At 43.0% G+C, this 21,013-nt stretch overlaps 1 protein-coding gene across 9 annotated transcripts in view; it reads right to left on the bottom strand.

Moving 5' to 3' along the window:
- The window catches only part of CNOT4 (CCR4-NOT transcription complex subunit 4), a 139,709-nt gene that overhangs the window by 53,379 nt on the left and 65,317 nt on the right, over positions 1-21,013 (bottom strand). For all 9 annotated transcript variants that reach the window (XM_067559707.1, XM_067559706.1, XM_067559713.1 and 6 more), the window contains exon 2: positions 5,159-5,426. In XM_067559707.1, the coding sequence (XP_067415808.1) occupies positions 5,159-5,332 (174 nt within the window). In that variant the 5' untranslated portion in view covers positions 5,333-5,426. The remainder of the gene's footprint in view (positions 1-5,158; positions 5,427-21,013) is intronic.

Below are 21,013 nucleotides of genomic sequence, written 5' to 3' on the forward strand. Positions count from 1 at the left end.
TGTGGTGGGTATCTTTCCCTTTCGAGGGGAATTTGTAGTGTGCATGCCATCCTTTTTGTGAGATTCTGAAATAGTTTAAAATCATCCACCATGGATGGTGGAAGGGGCATCACTACCTTGTCTGGGGATGAGGAGATATTGGTTGGTGGTGTAACCTCTTCTTCTAGTCTGGTCTCCTGCTCTTCAAAAGTTGCCTCTTGAGGTTCTGGATGCAGAGGCTAAAGGAGACAGCCTTATCCATTCTCGGTAGGAGACGTTAGATGCCCAAGAAGTATGGTGCCTGTAAGGGGCCCACAGTTCCCAATATGGCTGCTGGGACAGGAGGAAGGGCATGGGTGGCAGTTTCTATAGGTGGTCATACCAAGAAAGTTGAGGCTCAGACCGAGGGTGTAACTGGGAGGGCCCTGGTTGATGCAGAGATGGGCCATGATGTGAGGGTAGTGAGAGGATATCATCCTGGTCACTATCTGAGTCTTCACTGGATAGCAGTGGAGTTGACAAGGAGACTGGAGTCAAACACACCAGTGTCAATGGTGATTCTGGGGATTGAGATGAGCTCAATACTGGGGGCTCAGCACCAAGCAGCAGGGACTCTGGAGTCTCAGTAACCATGAGATCTCTGAGGGGAAAACTCCTGTGGTAGCACTGTGATCAGTACCATCAGGGTTTGTCAGTGCTAACTCACCAGTACGGAGGAAATAAGCAGAAATCTTTCACAAGATGGACCTGGGGCAGTTGTGAAGGAACTGGGAGTGGTTCGCCCACGCAGCGATCGTTGGCCTCAAGGCACAGCATGAGGTAGGGAGAGCACATATGCGGGCCCAACGGACACTGCTACCAAAATCTCCGATCAGAGGCACAGGGACACAGATACACCTACAACAAAGCACCAATAGGGACACTACTCAAAGGAGTCTTTTGCACCTCTTTGGGAAGCTCCGGACCACCTGCATGAGAGTTCCAGTCTCTGTAGAAAAAAAAGTAGTGTTTGTCCCAAGGAAGATAGCTACCCTGGGTAGCAACTGGTCAATTAGGCATCAGTGGGACTGGAAACTCTTGAATGGTTACTATATAGCAACAGATCAAGTGTTTCAGGGGCACACAATCAAGCTAGCAAACATTTTCAAGACCACTGATGGATTTGAACAGCTGGGCTTTCTGAACTGCAGGAGCTATAGATGAACCCACGTGCATCTGATCAAACCAGGAACAAAATCTTTACAAGATGATGGTGCACAGTTCCTAGATGATTACTGGAGTAGGAGAGGGCAGAGAGGGTGCATGGTACCAGAATTTTTAAAGACAACTTTTCAGGAATGGACAGAGGAGCACTCTTTCCACTCCACAGATTCTCAGCAGCTGCATAACAACTGCTTCTCTCAGTCATGAAGTCATATCCTGATTACACAAGACCAGACAGTGGTACAGTTACAAAGTGTGCGCAGGAAGGTGGTCAAGTATACCTTTTAAAGACTGGAAGCAAAGTGGAAGTACCTACTGGAATACAGGGATGGTACACGGAGAGTGTCATGATATCTGCTTGTATTCTGTCTGATATCGTGAAAACAAAGGTGGTGTTTGACAATGGACAGACGAAGGCACGAGTCTTGCAGCAAAGAATAGAACTGGACAATAAAGATGTGCCACCAAAAGTGTGATAATTATGAACACTGCCTGCATCAGGCATATGAACCAAATCAGAGTAGCTTTGTGCTCATTCTGCCATTGCAGGAATGCAAGGGGATCAATGCTCAATGCGTGAAGGTGGCATAACGAAATATTAGCAGTTTAAGTTAATATCACTGATTCTATAGTTACTAGTGGGTTTGATACTTCTATTAAAACTAATTTCTTCATGGTATTACTGATATTTAGATGCTTTTGGACAGGGGTGGGGTAGTAAAGCAGTGCTGTCTAAGGTAATTCAATTATGCCTGCTGAACTATTAACAGAGATAAATTATGCAAATCAAATTAATTTTACCATACAACATGGAAGCCACCTTCAAAAAAGTAGCCAAGACAAAAAAAAAAAAACAAAAAAAAACCAGCAAGCCAGATTTTTTTTATGGTGAAATGTGGGCTAACTGTGCAAGTTGCTGTTGACCATGCGTGTACTCCATCAAAAGTTCAAGATAAAGAGTTCCCCTGTGAAGTCTCTTTTTTTAATCATGATAGCTCAGTGACGAGCTTTAATCATAGCTCATCACACATTTTTTGTCCTCTTGCATAAATTTCTCTTGGCATTTAAAGTTGCATTTTCCTTCAAACTTAAAATTGTTCCATTCCATTTTTTTTGAATGTTGAAAAACAGATCTAGTTTTTGTTCTTTGCTAAGCACTCTGCTTCTTTGTATTCCCAGATGCATGGTCACATTCCTGTCATGTGATGGATGGGCCAAGCATTTCCCAGTTGTTGCCGTGTTGCAGCAGTTGTCTCTGAAATGAGAAATATGGAGTGGGTAAATAAGCTTATGACAATGAGCCTCTGCCTGTTGCCTCTCCCGTCAGAGTCTTTCCATGCAGCAGAGAAAGGCTTCAGGAGTTGGACGCTACATCGCTAAAAACAGCAATGTAGACAGGGGAGGCACTGCTTGGGCACAGAGAGCCATGTAGGGTATATGCCCTAAAGTTCTGGCATGTATTCTGTTCACCTAAGCAATGCCTCACCATCTACACAGATGTTTATACCAGTGCTGGGGAGGTGTGCAGCAAATGTATTCCACGTTCCGCTGTACAGAGTAGACTTAACCTTAGAATGATCACATGGCATGGCTCAGCTAGCAGCATACTTCTTCCCTTGAAACAATTGATCTATGTATGTGAATGTGGAAAGGTGGTGACAGGATTAAGAGTGGGATTTCTAAAACTAGCAATGTCCAGAGGATGAGGGAATTAGGGGGCTGATGCACATGATGCACCAGGGGAACCAGAAAAGACAGGTGAGAAGAGAGTACTTCTATGTTCACATGATGCTGCATCATCTTCATCCTGTTTCACACCAAATAAGAATATTCATGTGAACCCAGAAAACTGCTTCCAAACCCCAACCATGCAAAAACCTGAGTAAAGAGATTGTATATACCTTGTGTAGAGGTCCCTTCAGTCTCCAAAGGTGTCATCTTCACAAACCCACGATTGCTTTTGCTGCAGCTACCGTCTCTGGACAGACAGATGCTATGGGGATCCTAGCAGAGCTTCTGGCATTTGTGGGTCTTGGTCTGCCCCACTGGTTTCACACGGGGCCACGGGAGGTGGTTCTCTTCTCTATAGGTTCCTCAACAGCCTGGCGTGGGTGCCACGGTCCTGTCCAAAAGCATCTTGTGCTCCAAAGATAGGAGAGTGCCAAAAACATGGTCTGGTTCATCATAAGGGCCAATTTTCCACCCTGCGTCAGAATGGCTGTTGATATCTCCAGCCTTATTATACTGCACCTCCAGTCCTTCTATTTTCTCTCAGCACTATTTTCCTGAGCAAATGATATCCACCTCAGCAAAGCATTTGGACATCCAGTCAGAGCCAGTGTTCCAAATTACAGAAGTCAGCTGTAACAATCTCCTGAACCCAGACATTCACAAGTGCCTGGAAGTCTGCAGAGGAGTACCTGGCAGCATGCACCTACTGTAGCTTCTGAGACATGCTCCAAAGCCAGCTGCAAGCACACAGTAATTACAAAGGAGCAAATATTGGCAAGTACCTCCGTATAATAAGATCTCACGGGCTTGAAGCAATATTTGTACAGGCAAGAAGATTCCAGAAAGCTTGTCCTCAAGCCAGCAGAGTACAGAAAGTAAATCAGACAGACCCCATAAGCTGTGACCAGTACTGTGGGACTGTAGCAGAAGGAATCATCATACCATTGGCATTATTACACCAGAACTTATTGTCCACAATGGCATTGCACTCATGGAGACAGACATGATGACCCATGGACACTGATTAGTCTTCCTTGTAGAAAGTCCAATCCAAAGAGTGGAGCTAGCTTCTGTACAACACTGATTACACCTGAATGTCAATGTGTGGTGCTTTTCAGGCTTGCTAGAGAGTCCAAACAGTGATTAGCATGTCAAATTTCTCTACTGTAGACAAGGCCCAAAGAGGCAGCATGGTAAGATGACTGAAGGTGCATATGGAAGAGTGAGGCAGCAAGTGCACAGATGCAGGTGGAGCAAGGTTACTTAGGGCCTAGAAAGGGAGCTGGAATTGATGCCATAAGAGACAAGATGCCAATGAAGGGATTCAGTGAGGACAGGAACATGCTTAGAACAGAAGAAAAAAAGGGGGACTTCTGTAGCTAGATTTATAAGGAAAAAGCTGAGAAGCAAGGAGACAGGAAAGGACGCTATAATGAACAAAGATATTACCAAGGGTTTCTGAAGATGTGTGTTGGGTGATGAAGGCAGAAGGAAGCAACATGCTTTAGCTCAGACTACATGAGGAGGAAAGAAAAGAGAAACAAGTAAAAAAATTCCAAGGTTGTGATCCTGGGAGACAAGAAGATCAACAGAGCTGAAGATCAGTTTTAGAGCCTTTAACAGGGTATCAGACAACCAAAACGTCAGGTAGCTGGAGTTGTGACTGGAGAGAATGGGTGAAGTCATAAGTATGGCACTCAGAGTATATCTGAGCATTTGGTGACAAAGGTGCAAGAAATTAGACATACCCATCAAGCACTCTCACCAACAGCTAGTGGTTTTTAAAGTTTAGAGTGGGTGTCAATAAATACAAAGAACTAATACCTCTGGCTCAACAGGTACAGCAAAGAAAAAGGTGCTTTTATGAACTCCCACACAGCTCTAATATATCCTAACCCTCACCTGCAGCATAACCTGCTTTTCCAGTCCCCACCATCTGTCCTCAAACAGCCACTGCATTACTGTCCTGATTCCCAGATTTTTTTAGTTCTCCTTTAACAACTCTACTCACACACCTCAGTTCTGACCTGCAACCTCCACTGCTACTCCACTTCTGGATTTATTCAGCAAAGACTACTAGTTGTATAATGGTTTTGATATGTACAGAAGGAATCCAGACAATGAGACATCCACACCTGATCTACACCGTAATTTGAAGCAAGATTCCCTGACGTAAGAGAGTATACTAACCAGTGCAAGACCCTCATGACACATGCAAGGCAAGCAGTTACTCCAGGATATTTACCTTTCTGCAAGCAGGACAAAGTCCATTCTCATCAGTGCGGATACGGTGCCAACAAAAGCGACAAATTTGGTAGCCACAGGTGCAAGGGAAGAAGTTGATATCATCAATCTCCAGGGGCTCCATGCAAAGGGGGCATTCCACAGGATCTTCCTTCACATCAGGGCTGCGAGACATCTTCACGTGTTTGCAGAGCAGCAAAAAGAGTTTATAATAATTTAAGGGAGCAGAAAGGTCAGCACTGAAAATTAAAATGGAGCAACTTGAAGATCTGCAAGAAAAGACGTGTCATTGAGTTAGTATTCAAGTTTATGTTGCAAAACCCATTTAAATAGAACAGACAATGCAAAGGACAGATTTAGACTTTTGGTTGTATCAGTTCAATTCTCCATAGCCTTTCCTCTCTCTCTATCCCCTTAGTGAATAACTGATCTGAGAAAGACTAAGTCGAACTTGGGACTCTCATTCTACTTGAGTCACATGAGCAGTTTGAAAGATGCTATTATTGGCAAGGTGTTTCCCGGTCTAGCAAGGGAAGCATTGCTCTGAATGTTGCTGACCAAGTGCCTTTGCCTGACAAACCCTAGGTTTAAGATTTTGCAGATGAGCACGAATACCTAAAAACAATACATGAAGTACATGTAAATCCTTCTGGATATATTCAGGGAGTGGGTGAAGTCATCTTCTGCAACAGAAGGAAGAATCCTGAACTCAGGCAATACAGTGAAAAATGAACTTTTTTTATAAAATATTTGCACAGAGATTTGGAATCATTTCTACCTCACTGGTTCAAATCCACTCTCAGTAGGTTAAGAAACCTTCTTTAAGCACAGAACTTTAACAAAAAAGCAGTGAAAACTCTTTTCCTCAACCCTGACCTGAAGCGACTGTAGGAGAAAGGAATTCAATTTCCGTCTATTGTTGAGAACAGAAAAGACTGCCCATTAAGTGGTGTTTGATGTGTACATACACCTGTTCACCAAAAGTGATCAACCCACTTTCTGTAGGCTACCAGCCTACTACTTTTTTTCTAGTGGCATCTCTCTAGAGCTATTCATCAGTGCCAAATTCACATGAACACTGGTAGCTTCTGTCAGCATATTATTGCATTTGTTTGATATTTAATACAACAAAGTTTTGGAAATGGCTTCTACTGTAACACCCATTTTCAGTGCTCAACTTGTTTCAAAAGGATAGTTTTTAGAAAAGATTGTCAATAATTGGTCTTTGCTCAAAAGTAAAATTTATAAGCCTAGAGAAAAATCCGTTCATCTGATTGTGTGCACACTAACAGAGGGGAGGGATTAAGTTTTTCCTGCTAAAAGGTCTGTTTCAGGTCTGTGATTAGGGAACAGTTATTTTTACATTTGAAATTTGGCAGGCAGATGTTCTGAACGTATTGTTTGTAAGGATGGGGGGCAGGGCTCAACACTCCTGAGGCTCACTTCCAGTTTATATCTTAAATTCCTAAATGGGTGTCCTTATCTCAGCCAGCCAATGGCAGAAGTCAGGAAGGGATTCCCCCAATGTATGCTGAGAGGTTTTTCCTCCTCTTCCTTCTGAAGTAACAGGGATGGCCATGTCTAGAGATGGGATATTGGGCAGGGTGGACCAAGGCTTTGCTTGGTACCACCTCCTCTCTTAAGTGCTTGGCTGGCTGGTTCTTGCTCACATGATCAGAGTCTAAATGATCACTATACATGGATCACAAAGAAATTTTCCCCCAGGTCAGATTAGCAGTGATTTGGGGGGACGGGGTTCGCCTTCCTCTGCAGTATGTGGGTGTAGGTAACATTTATCATTTTCCTGCCTTTGCGAGGGCCTTGAGCACTGATGCACCTCAGTCCCTCCTGTTCTCTGCCTGTGGCACTTAATCTACTCTACTGTAAACTGCTCTACTTTGGTCTGATTTCCATTATTGGGTTTAGCATGCAGGTGCTGGGTGGTATTGATGTCTTGTGATATACAGGAGGTCAGATTAGATGATCTAGTGGTCTCTTCTGGCCTGAACTTCCATGCCTCTATTTCTCAGGGAGGATTAAGTTTTTGAAGTCCGGTAGGATAGGTTATGGATATTTAAAACTGCATACTCAATTCCAGCAAAATGTCCTGATTTGCTGAAATTAAAACATTATTCTAGTAGGATTTTTGGGCGGTGGGAGAGAAAGGAACAGGACACTCATTTAGAATTTGAGACTGAAACCAATAGTTGTATTTTATCACAGTGGCTGCAAGAACAAAAACCATCTAAGAAAAGTGTGGTTAGCCATAGTAAGAGAATTAGGAGGACTTACTGCCTGTATTAGAGTAAACTATTTGAGGAAAAATAGGCCAAAAGTAAATTTTATTTTTCAGTTCATCATAATTATGTATAGCCTTTAACTCAGCCCACGTCCTAACTCCTGTCTCTCTTCATACTTATGCAAGAAAGTAGTTCCCACTGTCAACAATTCTGTTCCTTTAATAAAAAGTTAGTAAAACTTCAGTGACTATGAGCAGGATTCTTCTAGGGTCTGAGCATGTAAACTGCTTTTTCCACATATGCACACTAATATGCAATTATAGTTACAACCTAACATTATGCATAACCTGGGGCCTCCTGCCCTGTGGGCAGAGCTCAAGTCCCCATAGAATCATTATATCATTTATTTAGTTAAATTTTCCCCAGGTTTTTGGGTTCTGCATCCCAGAGTATAGAGAAGAGGTACCCAAACTATAGGGCACAGCCCCATATGGAGGTGTGGAGGAACATTTGGAGGGGGCACAGCAGGACCCAGGCCAGCCCCCACGGGATGGAGGCAGGCAGGGAGTGCTCCCCGGCCGCATCCCCCACTTTGCAGCCCAACGGGAGGTCTGGGGGTGGGGAGAGGGGAGGAGGAAGGAGGGCATGCAGACAGGGACATGGGAGGTGCGATGTTAAAAGTCTGGGGATCACTGGTATAGAGGAAGCTTAAGATATATGATTGGGAGCACATCTATAGGCCACTCCCTGGATCACCCATCTGAGGAGCAGGTCTGTCAGGTCCTCTCCTCTCTAAATGGGGAGGGTGTCAATGAAGATTTTGAAATCCCTGGTTAATCTGGAGAAGAAGAGAGCCCTCAAGTACATGAAGTCAGGTGCAGTCCTTGTAAATACACACTACTGCTTTTTCTACATGCCCAATATCTTTAGTGCTCACGTAATAAGGTTAAAAGCAGCAGACAAATCAAGGGCACTCTGTTTCTAGTTGGTATGCACCAGTAATACTTTTGCTCTTCCCAGTTCCCCCACCTTTCCCTCGTACTTAATTCCCTAGGAAAGTAAAAAGCAAAAAAAAAAAAAAAAAAGAAAAGAAATGTAGGACATCTAGTTAAGAATCAAATGTAAGAGTTAGGTTTGTATGGCATAATTATTTTATTATAGCAGTACCCAGAATCCTCAGTCAGGTTCAAGGCCCTTCTGTAGGGAGTTCCATACAAAACACACTGAAAAAAAAATGATAGTCCATACCTTGGAATTTGCCCTTATTTTATGCATCTGTATTATGCAGTTTCTCGTTTAAAAGGACACCTTAATACATTGCTACTTAAATGTTTACTAAGCAGATGCATGCAGAATCATGTTAATACTTCAGTTAAAACCTTACATTTTGAATTTCCTGACTCAACATTAAATTTGCAGAAGGTATTAAAACACGGTTATTGCATTTGTATTTAATTTTATTAGTTTTGCTGGAAGTAGACTACCTAAACTGAATAAGTGGTGGAATTTCTATATAGGACGTGCAGGGAGAATTGTACAGATTTTCTTCAGTTTAGATTTGGGTTAGATTTAGTGAGAGATGCTCAAAAACAGGCCAGTAAGCAAACAATATATTCTGATGAACTGTCCACTCATTCCATTGCACGTTTAGCAAATCTAAGACTACTATGTGGCTGAATCAAGCAATGCCAACACTAGTGAAAGTACAATTTCAAAAGGATGCCACTGTATTTAATAATTTTATTGTGACAAGTGAAGTTGCTAGTTGGACCTTCTGCTAAAAAAAACACGTCACCAAATCATGAGAAACGTGACTTATTTGCCAGTGCCTCTAAGACATGCGGACAGGCTCCCTAGCAAAACTGCAAAGTGATTAACATTTATGAGCTGTTTAAGTTCACACTAAGAGTTTAGCAGCTGCTGGTAATAAAGCCAGTAGATTGCTTCATAGTCTGCCATAGTCTGTTTTATATTCCAGCCAAGGGTAAAGAGCAGCTGTGTGCTGTGGTTTTGAAACAAAGAAAAGCAACATTTTTATTTACTCTGAAAAAGGCCATTTAAAGCATCCGATTTAAAGAGATTCCACTGAAGTCTCTCCCCATTCAGGGCCGTTAATATACCAGGACAGTGTGTCATTTCCACATCAGAACAAAGCTAATTTTTCACAATGGAATAGTAAAAGGAAGGCAGAACAAAGCAGCATTAGTGGTCTACTCATATAGAGCCACTAAAATACATAGGGTCAGCAATAAGGTCATATCAGTTGGAGAGCAATTCAGAATATCTGTATGATTGTTTCCATCATCTTGGCTTTCCTACTGTGTAACATCCACTTTAAATCTTGCATTTAATCAAGGGTATCTAGTTTTCAAGATTACGTTCCAAAAGTAAATAAACTAAAATCTTCTCAGAAGGAAAAAAGCCTCAAAGGTACAAAAGGTAAAAAGTTCTGTCAGACAACACTAGACAACCAAATGGTGCTCTGACAGTTCCACTTCTTGTTTCTAGGACAGCCTTGGTGCCAACCTTCTTTTAACACATTACACAAGGATGCAGCACAGCTGGACACCATCCAGCATTGTCCTCCAGATCCTTGGATGTCTGCATGAGAAAATGCAAGTAGGTGAAATATGAAACTAAACAGAACACTGCTTGACAGGGACATCTTCAACTGAAAGTTATACTTACCTGAAAACTGTGTGCATACAATAGCTAAACACTCAAAATCCAAATAACTGAAAGGTAGTGAAAGTTTCTGTTTTCAATTTGTTTACTTGGCTCATTTGACAGGTGCGTCTAGTCACCTTCACTGTTCCAACATAGTCATGCTTGGACGGATTAGACTTTTATTGGTAAAATGATGGTAAAAGTTGATTTCCCCATAAAGACAAACTGACAAAAATTATTTTCATCTATAATAATAAAAATTTAGAGAGGCAAAGTAAAAAATGCTGCTTGGGAACTTAGAGTTTAAGGGCATATTTGCGTATTTTGACATCAGATGTAGACAATTTGTGTTTTAATTATTATAAAGCTAACTTTTTGAATCTCAACATCTGTCACTAAATAATTGTCTCACTGCCCCTATTTCCTGTAACTATGAAAATTTAAATAGATAAAATAAAAATGCTTAAAAAAAACCATCATCAAATTCCGCCAACTCTATATAGAGTCCATTTCTCTCCTGCTGAAAAATCCCTTTTAAGAGCAGAGCAGAAAAAACCTTAAAAAACACTGGAAGAAGAAGAATTCACAGCATGCTACTAAAAGGGTGTTCTATTGGAATTTGGATTTTTACTTATTTATTTTAAGATAGCTAGTTTTTTAGCATTCAAAAGTTGACAGTGGATCAAACCTTTTGTAACCAAACCCAAGACATAGGCTAGTCTTGCATTCTAGGCCAAAAACTGCCAGAACTTCAGCAAAGTGTTTAGTGACCTTCAGGGATTTCCCTACTTGTCTGGAAGGGGTTTGCCCCATTTTGGATTAAGTTAGGATACAGACCCTGCCATTCCTTTCCTCCCAATTTACTTGGGACTGGGGAAAAGGGGGCAGCAGTGGTGTGGTAACTTCCATATTTAAGGTTTTCAAGGGGCAAACATCTCACCAACTCCCCACAGCTCTTTACAGAGCACCCAGATTGTTACCAATCTAGTTGTTTCCTAAAGGGCACGGGCAAGAGGTAGGCTTGTTTCTGCCAACCCCATCCCTTACATTTTCCAGAAGGGGGTAGCACTCTGATTCTGTGACTGCAAGAGTGAACTGATTCCAAACATTCTCCTTCAGAAAGGGGGCTAAATCCCCAGAATATTAGGGACTTTGGGAGGGAATGGAGGGAGAAGGAGAGATAGTGTGCTTGTCTGTTGCACCCACTGGAGCCTTAGCCAATAACTCCACCAAAATGAGGCTGAGGACAGCTGAAGCAAGGGCCTCTAGAAGGGGAAATCCAGGTGAGTTTTGGCTAATGTTTCATTGAATGCTGTAATATACAAGTAACTTGAAGTGAAATAGGTCACAAAAAGTCTATGAATTGAACCTGCAGAAGAGATCAGCTAAAACGCAGGCAAATGGACTAGGAGATTTTTACAAAGCCCTACTATAATATTTTTAAACTCCACTTATGCAGAGACTCAAATATGAGCAGCAGACATCTTTCTTATTTTCTTAAGTAAACACTACATTTATCCTCATCATAGACTGAAAGGTCCATTCCACTGGAAATCCCCATTTTCACTCCATTGTAACTATGAATTCTCATTTATGTCCATAAACTACTATGGGAGAGGCTGATATAGATTCGATTCTCAAAAATAGGAAGGAACTGGTTGACAATTTGAAGATGGAAGGCTGCTTGGGTGAAACTGATCATGGAATGATGAGTTCATGATTTTAAGGAATTGTAGGGGGATAGCAAAATAAAGATAATGGACTTCAAGAAGGCTGACTAGAAAGCTAGACTAGCACACTCATTGAACTGGTATGTAAGAACCCATGGGAAGCAAGTCTATGGGAAAAAATTCAGGAGAGTTGTCAGTTTTTTAAAGAACAAACTATCCCAATGTGTAAGAAAGATAGGATGCATGGTAAGAGGCCACCTTGGCTTAACCAGGGGATCTTCAACAACCTGCAACTCAAAAAAAGAGTTCTACAAAAAGTGGAAACTAAGTCAAATTACAAAGGATGAACATAAACAAAAACACCACAAGATTAAATTAGTGGGGACATAAAAAGGGTGACAAGAAAACATTTTACAAATACATGAGAAACAAAAGGAAGACCTAGTACTGGTAAGCCCATTACTCAAAAAAGAGGGAAAGACAATACCAGAAAGCACAGCAATGGCTGAAGTGTTAAATGCCTTTATTTCATTTTCACCAAAAAAGTTAGCAGAGATTGGACAACTAACACAGTGAACATCAATGTAAATGAGGGAGGATTTTAGGTAAAATAGGAAAAGAACAAGTTAAGAACTAATTAAATAAGTGAGATGTATTTTGTCAGGCCCTTCCAAATTGAAGACATCCTAGAATACTAAGGAACTAGCTGAAGAGATCCCTGAGCCATTAGGGATTATCTTTGAGAACTTGTGAAGGATGGGAGAGACCCCAGAGAACTGGAAAAAGGCAAACGCAGCACCTATCTATAAAAAGGGGAATAAAGACAATTGAGGGAATTATAAAACCAATGAGCTTAACTTTGGTCCCAGAAAGATAATGGAACAAAACAAATAAACAAGCGGGGAGGAGGGACAACGTAACAGTCATCAAGTAACGTAAAAGGTTGTTATAAAACAGGAGGGTGATGCATTGTTCTCTTTACCACTGAGGACAGCACAAGTAAGGGGCTTAAACTGCAGCTAATATGATTTAGGTTAAATATTAGGGGAAACTTCCTAAAAGTAAGGGCAGTTAAACACGGGAACAAGTTACCTAGGGATCCTGTGAAATCTCAGTCAGATGTTTTTAAGAACAGGTTAGACAAACACCTGTCAGGGATGGCCTAGATCAGCAGTTCTCAAACTCTGGGTGGCAATGCCAAAGTGGGCTGCAACTCTGTTTTGATGGGGTCACCAGGGCAGAAAGCCCTGAGTCAGGCTTAAGGTAGGGGATTATAGTTTTTTCTAGTAGGGGGTCATGGTTTGTTTTTTTCAGTTCAAATGGGGTCATCAGCAAAAAAAGTTTCAGAAACACTGGTTTAGATAATACTTAGTCCTGCCTCAGTGCAGGGGACTGGTCTAGAAAATCTACCAAGGTCCCTTCCACTCCTACATTTCTTTGATTCTATGATTGGCCCTGCCAAAAAGATTTTTTTGATGGTAGCAGGGAAGGAAGAATGGCACATGAAGAAAGGAGGAATCCCAAGCTTTTTTATCAGTTTACGCCATAATATTTAATTTTATACATGTTCAAGAACAAATTATACATACCACAAATATTGCAAAATGAAAGCCAATGTTTAACTTCAAATACTATGCTAATTGCCTTTTTTTTTTTTTAAACAACTATGTTTTCCCTTATTTGGGAATCTGGGAACACTCTGGTAACAGTCTTAAGATGCTGAAACTGTACCCAGACAACTCTGGTTTACCACACAGCATTCACAAGTGAATACTGAACAAATTTTCTCTCAATCAGCAGAAATATATCAACATTTGAAACAAGAAGTTTCCTCACGCATCTACTAACCAAAGGCTGATAAATAAAGGCTACAAACAGAATCTGGCTACTCTTCTTTGGTGAGGATCCCAACATGCCTGTTTCTTTTCCTGGTTTTAGGAAAGTGGTACTGATGTCCTCACCAAGGCATTCTCCTTAGGCCTGTTTGAGATGACATCATTGGTATTAACCCTTGCCTCCCAAATGACACACTGTTGGAACTTGTCCTTCCACAACTTAACCCACTACTAGGGAAATCATTAGAGGATCAAACTTCACTTTTGCCTTTCCTGAATACAAACAGAAGCTCCACACACAGTCCAACCTGTTCAGAAGTGAGGGGAAACATCCAATTCTCTCCCCCTGCTGACCATTCCACCAGTTACCCTTAACTTTTGAAACAAAACAGATACTTAATTCTCGACCTCTACTCACTGGAAAGGAGAGGAGATCACCTCTCCCAATCCCCACACCCCTCCTCATATGAAATCAAGGCATTTTGCTGCTGTGGCTCAGTCATAGCGTTCAAGAAGCAGTGATTTACACAACAATTTGGTCACTGACACTGCTAATCAGAAGGTTCTGGGTAGTCGCAATGAAAGTGATCATATCTTTTCAAATGTTATCAGTCAGCAATAATACAGTAACAAGATTCCCTACTGGTGAGCAGGAAGGGGCCTTTCAAGCATCCAGCTTTATTTTCATTTGTTCTGTGAATGAGGCAAGAGAAGGGGTTTAGTTCCTATTTCTTTTCTGCTACCAATCTAGTTAAAATTCAGAGTAAATCATATTGGTAATTGAAAAGTTCACATGATTCCTACCCTAAAATTAGGCAACTTGCTTTTCCCCAATCTTCATTCTGGAAGAACTGATACCTATATTGTGGTCTGCATTAATAACTTGACCACATTACAACCACTGGACAAGTGTCAGAGTAAAAGGAGTGGAGACAGTCCTGTAAGGTTAGCAAGATTTACTGAGAATCAAGTAGGTGACTCAGTATCACCCAGTTCAAGGCAATGTCCGCTTGCAACTCAAACAGGCAAAAATGAAAGCCACAGGATAATCAGCACAATGTCCCCTAAAAGAGTTTTCTATATAAAGCCGAAGAATTAACAGAATGGCCATAAGGCACCTTGCTAGCCAAAACAGAGGTGTCAGATTGGATAACTGCTAAATCAGAGGGGATATAATCACTCTTTACAGACCTAGTGTTCAACAGCACTGTTTTAAGATAGTTATGTGATAAAGGAAAAATTACATACACAGAATTAATCTTCTCCCCTGTGAAGACAGGGGAGTTTCAAAGCTGAAGTTGTCCACCACATTAAGTTTACATATAAATAAATTTGAGATTAAACTGTTATATACAGCTAGATAACAGCAAACACCATACATAATGCACATAATTTGAAATAAACACCTGTTAAGTAATTATATATTCTAAAGGAATTGATTCACTGTGTGCCATAGACAGTATCAAACCTCCATTAATAATCTTTACAGGCTAGAAAACAAAGATTGAACACTTGTCCACAAGCAGCCAAAACTTCAGGCCTCCTTGTCCAACATGGAAATGTGCTTGCCTGAATAATTGGGCTGTTTTATTCTCTCAGTTAAGTAAAATAGTGTTGTGTGCATGCCCAAAGGAATTTCACTGCATTTTGCTTGGTCTGAAACTATACTGCCAGAGTTTCTCATTTTCATTTTCTTGTGTTTGTGTCCAACTTACTTGCTTTTTACATTTAGTTTCACCATCACTTTAAATAAAGTTAAAATGCCTCTCAGCGCCAACAAGATATTGAGACAGAAGTGAAATTACACAATTTAAAATTCAACTTAAGAAATCCAATATCTAAACATCATTACAATTTCCAGCTGGTTTGAAATCTATATCTGATCACACAGTAACACTAGTTTAATCTTCCTCTAGGGCTGCCTGCTGGTAAATGGTCACTGAGATGGTTCCACTAACACGTTTTGTTTCTGATCCCTTTTTCAAACCAGTAAATAATTGTTTGATGGGATGCATCATTATACTTGGCCACTTGTACTCATCTTTATAAAGCCCGAGCATGTATTTTGTTACATGCACATGTGCAGACTCATTTGGATTGATTTCACTGTGGAAGACCCACATGCTACCACTGCAATGCTCTAGGACAGTGGTTTTCAACCTTTTTTCATTTGAGGACCCCTAAAAAGTTTCAAACTAACATGTGGACCCCTTTGGAAATCTTAGATATAGTCTGTGGATCCCCAGGGTCCATGGGCCACAGGCTGAAAAGCTAGGTCAATTACAACTGTATTTCGACCAAGAACCATTTATTCAGAAGGCAGATGGCCTAGTGGTTAACAGTTTTATTAAATGTGCATGTGCAGTAATTTGTTGTGGAGAATACGGTATTTAATTGTAAAGGCAGTCACTTATGTAGGGCACTCAACATCTGTTTGAAGTAGCCCAGCAGACTGTCAGTGTGTACATTACTGTAATTGGCCAATATTTTTTAGTCACTAAGCCACGATGGCAAAGTGCAGATTCTGTGGAAAAAACGCTTACTAACCTTTCCATAACTGTTGTTCTTCAAGATGCGCTGCTCATGTCCATTCCAATATAGATGTCTGAGCTCTGCATGAACCATCATCAGAAGCTTTTCCCTAGTGGTATCGGCCGGGTTGGCTCTAGTGCCTCCTGGGTGGTGCCCTCATGGTTTGGTAGACTGGCAACTGCCAACCCATCGCCCCCTCAGTTCTTTCTTGCCGGCAATTCCGATAGAGGGGAGGTGGGCAGGTTTTGGAATGGACATGACCACCACATTTCGAAGAACAGTTACAGAAAGGTTAGCAACTTTTTTCTTCGAGTGCTTGTTCATGTCCATTCCAATACAGTTGATTCCTACGCCATAAGTTAGGTGGTGGGATTGGAGTTTTGTTGCAACACTGACTGGAGGACCTCTTGGCTAAAGGCTACATTGTTTCTGTTTGCTGCATGATTGCATAGTGTATAGTAAACATATGGATGAATGACCAGGTCACCGCTTTAGAGATGTCCAGAATCAGGACCTGGGCCACAAAAGGCACTGATGAAGCTTGTGACATTGTGAAGTGCACTATTAAATCGAGGAAGCAGTACCTTTGCGAGCTCATAATATGTCCGTATGCAGGATGTGATCCACAAGGAGATCCTCTGAGTAGAGAGTGGGTCACCTTTCATTCTGTCTGCAATAGCCAAGAAAAGTTAGGCGGTCTTTCAAAAAGGTCTGGACCTGTCTATATAGAAGGGCTGTGCACATACGACAGCTAAAGAATGGAGACTCCGCCCCTCTCTGATAGCATGTGGCTTCGGATGGAACACTGGGAGAAATGGGTCCTGACTATTGTGAAAATGCGGGACCACCTTAGGGAGGAAGGATGAATGAGACTGAAGTTGCACTTTGTCCTTAAAAACCGTGTATAACAGTTCGGAGGTGAGGGCCCAAATCTCTGAGACCTTCCTGGCTGAAGTGAGGGCCACCAAGAAGACTACCTTCCATGACAGGTAGAGCAAGGAGTATGTTGCCAATGGCTCAAATGGGGTCCCATAAAGCTTTGACAACACTAGATAGAGGTCCCATGGCAGCAAAGGCTGGCATACCTGGGGGTACAGGTATTCTAGCCCTTTCAAGAATCGTGAGCAAACTGGATTTGAGAATACTGTGCAGTCATTCACCCATGGCTAGAAGGCTGAGATTGCGGCCAGGTGAACCCATATGGATGAAACTTCAAGGCCTTTTTTCTTCAAGTGGAGTAGGTAGTCCAGAATGACAGGCACTTGGTCTCACTTGGTGAGAATCCTTTCTGTGCTGACCATAATGTGAACCTCTTCTACTTCGCCAGATATGCCATTCTGGTTGATTGTTTCCTGCTACTCATAAAGACAGTCTGTACGCTCACCAAAAAGCTATGCTCCACCTCACTCAGCCATGTAGCTTCCATGCCATCAGATGGAGGGACGAGAGATTTGGATGGAGCAAGCGGCCGTGCTCCTGAGAGATCAGGTCCGGGAGCAATGGGAGGCTGATTGGTTTATCCATTGAGAGGTTCAGCAGCATTGGCACGGCCACACCAGGACTATGTGGATCATCCAGGCTTTGTCGCTCCTGACCTTGAGTAATACCTTGTGAATAAGTGCTGTGGGGGGAAAAGCATTGAAGAGCTTCCCCACTCAGGGCAGGAGGAAGGCATCCGAGAAGGAGCCCTGGCTTTGCCTCAGGTATGAGCAGAACTGGGGACATATCTTGTTGAGCTTGGTCACAAACAAGTCCACCAGTAGAAACCCCCACTTCTGGAAAATGTTCAAGACATCTGGGTGAATGGATCACTCATGACGACTGATAAAGGATCTGCTCAAGTGATCCGCCAGTGTATTTGGAGAGCCTAGTAGGTAGAAAGCTTTCAGGTGAACAGATTGGGCTATGCACTACTCCCATAGGCTCAGCACTTCCTGCCATAAGGGGAGGAATGAACACCCCATTTGTTTATGTAGAACATTGCTGTAGTATCGTCTGCAAGTATGGAAATGCATTTTCCTCACAAGTTGGGTCGAAATGCTTGGCAGGCTAGGTGTATTGCTCGTAACTCCCTGAGGTTGATATGCAGGGACAGTTCCTCCACTGACCACTGGCCTTGAGTTTTGAGGGGCCCCAAATGAGCTCCCTGGCCCATGTCAGAGGCATCAATGACCAGCAACATCGACGGGGTGGGACTCACAAAGGGTACACCCTCGCGCACCGTGACTGAGTCCAGCCACCACTGGAAAGAGCAAATCACCATGGGCAGGATAGTCAGTGTATGACCGCTTGGTATGTACACCAACACCAACTATGACTGAAGAGGTCTCACTCTGAGACTAGCATGTTGCACCATATAGGGTACAAGAGGCCATGTGACCCAGGAGCTTCAGGCAGATTCTTGCTGTGGTGGTAGGAAAGATTCTCTGGCTGTTCACAAGAGCTTCAATGGCTCTGAAATAACTCTGGAAGTGAGGCCCTGGTTTGTGTTGAATCAAGTACTGTTCCTATAAACTCCTCTGAGTGGGTGCAAATGTCAACTTTTGCTCATTTATCAGGAGAACAAGATTCCAGAAAGTGGACCGAGTGAGCTTCACATGCTCTTCCACCAAGTCCTTGGACTGGCCCCTGATAAGCCAATTGTCCAGATATGGATATATTTGTACTCCCACTTTCCTGAGGAAAGCCACCACCACTGCCATGAACTTCACAAAAACCCTTGGAGCCGCCCACAGGCTAAAAGGTAGCACGGTGAATTGATAACAATCAAGGCCTATTATGAATCATAAGTATTTCCTGGTCTCTTTGGAAGATGCCTGTGTGAAAGCATGTGTCCTTCAAGTCGAGTCCCCTGGATCCAAGGAAGAGATAATCTATGATGGAGACCCTGTGGAACTTCAGTTTTTTCATGAACTTGTGAGGTTCTGCAGGTCTAGTATAGGCCTGAGATCCCTTTGGGCTTTGGGATCAGGAAGTAGAGTGAATAAAAGCCGGGGTCTCTTAGATCCCACCATTTGCTGGACTTCATAGGGCAGGCCTAAGGACTGAAGCCAGGAGCTTTCTCTCATTACCACCGCTGTGGCCTTAGCATGAGCTGCCGCATCCGCTGCGTCCAAGGCTGCTTGAAGGGACACCTTGGATAGCCTTCCCTTCATCAGTTAGGGCAGCAAACGCTGATCTAGACTCCAACAGTAAGAATTCTTCAAATTCTGATATGGCCACCCAAGAATTGAAATCATAATGACTAAAAAGGGCCTGGTGATTAGAAATCCTCAATTGGAAACTCCCTATGGAGTATATTTTTTTTCCCTAATAAGTCCAATTTCTTGACATCTTTGGCGTTGGAGGATGGCCCCTGTTGCCCTTGCCTCTCTCATTCATTAGCTGCAGCCACAACCAGGAATCCTGGTAAAAGGTGGATGTATGGGTATTCATACCTTTTCAGGAGTATGAAATATTTTATTTCAACAGGCTTTGCTGTGGGTTGGAGAGATGTGGGTGTTTGCCACAAGGCCTTTATGGGCTGTGAAATCACCTCATTCAGAGTAGGGCCACCTTTGCAGGACCAAAAGGAGGTTAGTATGTCCACCAAAGCCAGGGTTGACTCGTCTATCTCCTCCACTTGTAGGCTGAGGTTCTGAGCCTTTCTATACAAGAGCTCTTGGCAAGCCTTGTAATTGTCCTGCACCAGCTCTGTGGACGTGCCCGCCATTCCCTTGTCTGGAGAAAAGGAGGAGATGGTTTTCCAACCCTCTCAAAGAGCACTGACTGGGGCGGCATCTGTCTTTGGGGAGGTGGCCATAATGGTGAAATGGACCCCTGGGAACAAAGCACGTTTCCGGTCCGCCCAACCACAACTCCTTTGGGACACAGGATTCTGCTTGCGAATTGGAGCCCAAAGACTCTCTGGCGACCAGGAGGGTGCCATATCCCATGTGTTGGTGCCGCAATGGTGACCAGCATTGTGAGGAAGGGCTGTGCTGGGACCAGCCCCGGGACCACAACCATGACTGCTGTCAGTGTTGAGCCCCTGGAAGCCTCATGAGATGAGGGCAGTGCCTCGCCATTATTGTTGGCTTGCCCAGGACCGGGACTTGTGTCCGTGTGGCAGGGTCCTGTGGTGCCTGAACCATCCCCAGCAGGCCACGACATGGGGGAGATGGAGGTGCTGGGAGGGTTAGCAAACTCCTTGCCGCCTTATATGCCTCTAGCATTGATAGGGCTGCCAGGGTTGAGTCTACACCATGGCTCACCCTTGATGGGGAGTCTATGCACACCAGACTCAATGGTTCCTCGTCTTAGGCCAGACTCAATGGTGTTGGCTGGGAAATGACCGGCAGTGAGTGGTCCGAGTGGATCTCACTCGTTCTGCAGTGTCCTTCGTCTGGGAGCGCCTCCTATCAAACATTTTTGTTTCCTGCTTGGGCACGGACAATGGGGAGCGGTGCCCACCAGGGCAGACTTCCTCTGTGCCGGGAGGTAGTCTGTGCCAGGGATCCCAGGCAGCGTTGAGGTTCTCTGATAGAAACCAGCACACTCCTGGCCGAGGAGATATTCGGTGCAAAGTCTAGTTGCCATTCTGAAGCGGGGCAAAGTGCCACTTCCATTAGAAGAATTTTCGGTCTGCTATCCCTCCTCCTCTTCTTGGTCCTTGGTCTTAAGTTTTTGCAGATTCAGCACTTCACAGGAACATGTCCTTCACCACAACACTTCAGGCAACTGTCACTCACCAGTATCTTCTTCGGGCAAATCGCACATTGCTTAAAGCCTTGGAACCAAGGCATGCCCTGGGCCATGTGGGTTAAACCCTCAGAGCAGGGATTATAACTACTCTATCGAACGTCACCTAATCAACTATTAACACTATTCACAATCGATTTATAGAAAACATCCACTAAGGAGAATCACTTGT

Source organism: Emydura macquarii, unplaced genomic scaffold, assembly GCF_026122565.2.
Source record: "Emydura macquarii macquarii isolate MOO-44397 ecotype Brisbane River unplaced genomic scaffold, CSIRO-AGI_Emac_v2 contig_2205, whole genome shotgun sequence".
In the NCBI taxonomy this organism is placed as follows: Eukaryota; Metazoa; Chordata; order Testudines; family Chelidae; genus Emydura; species Emydura macquarii.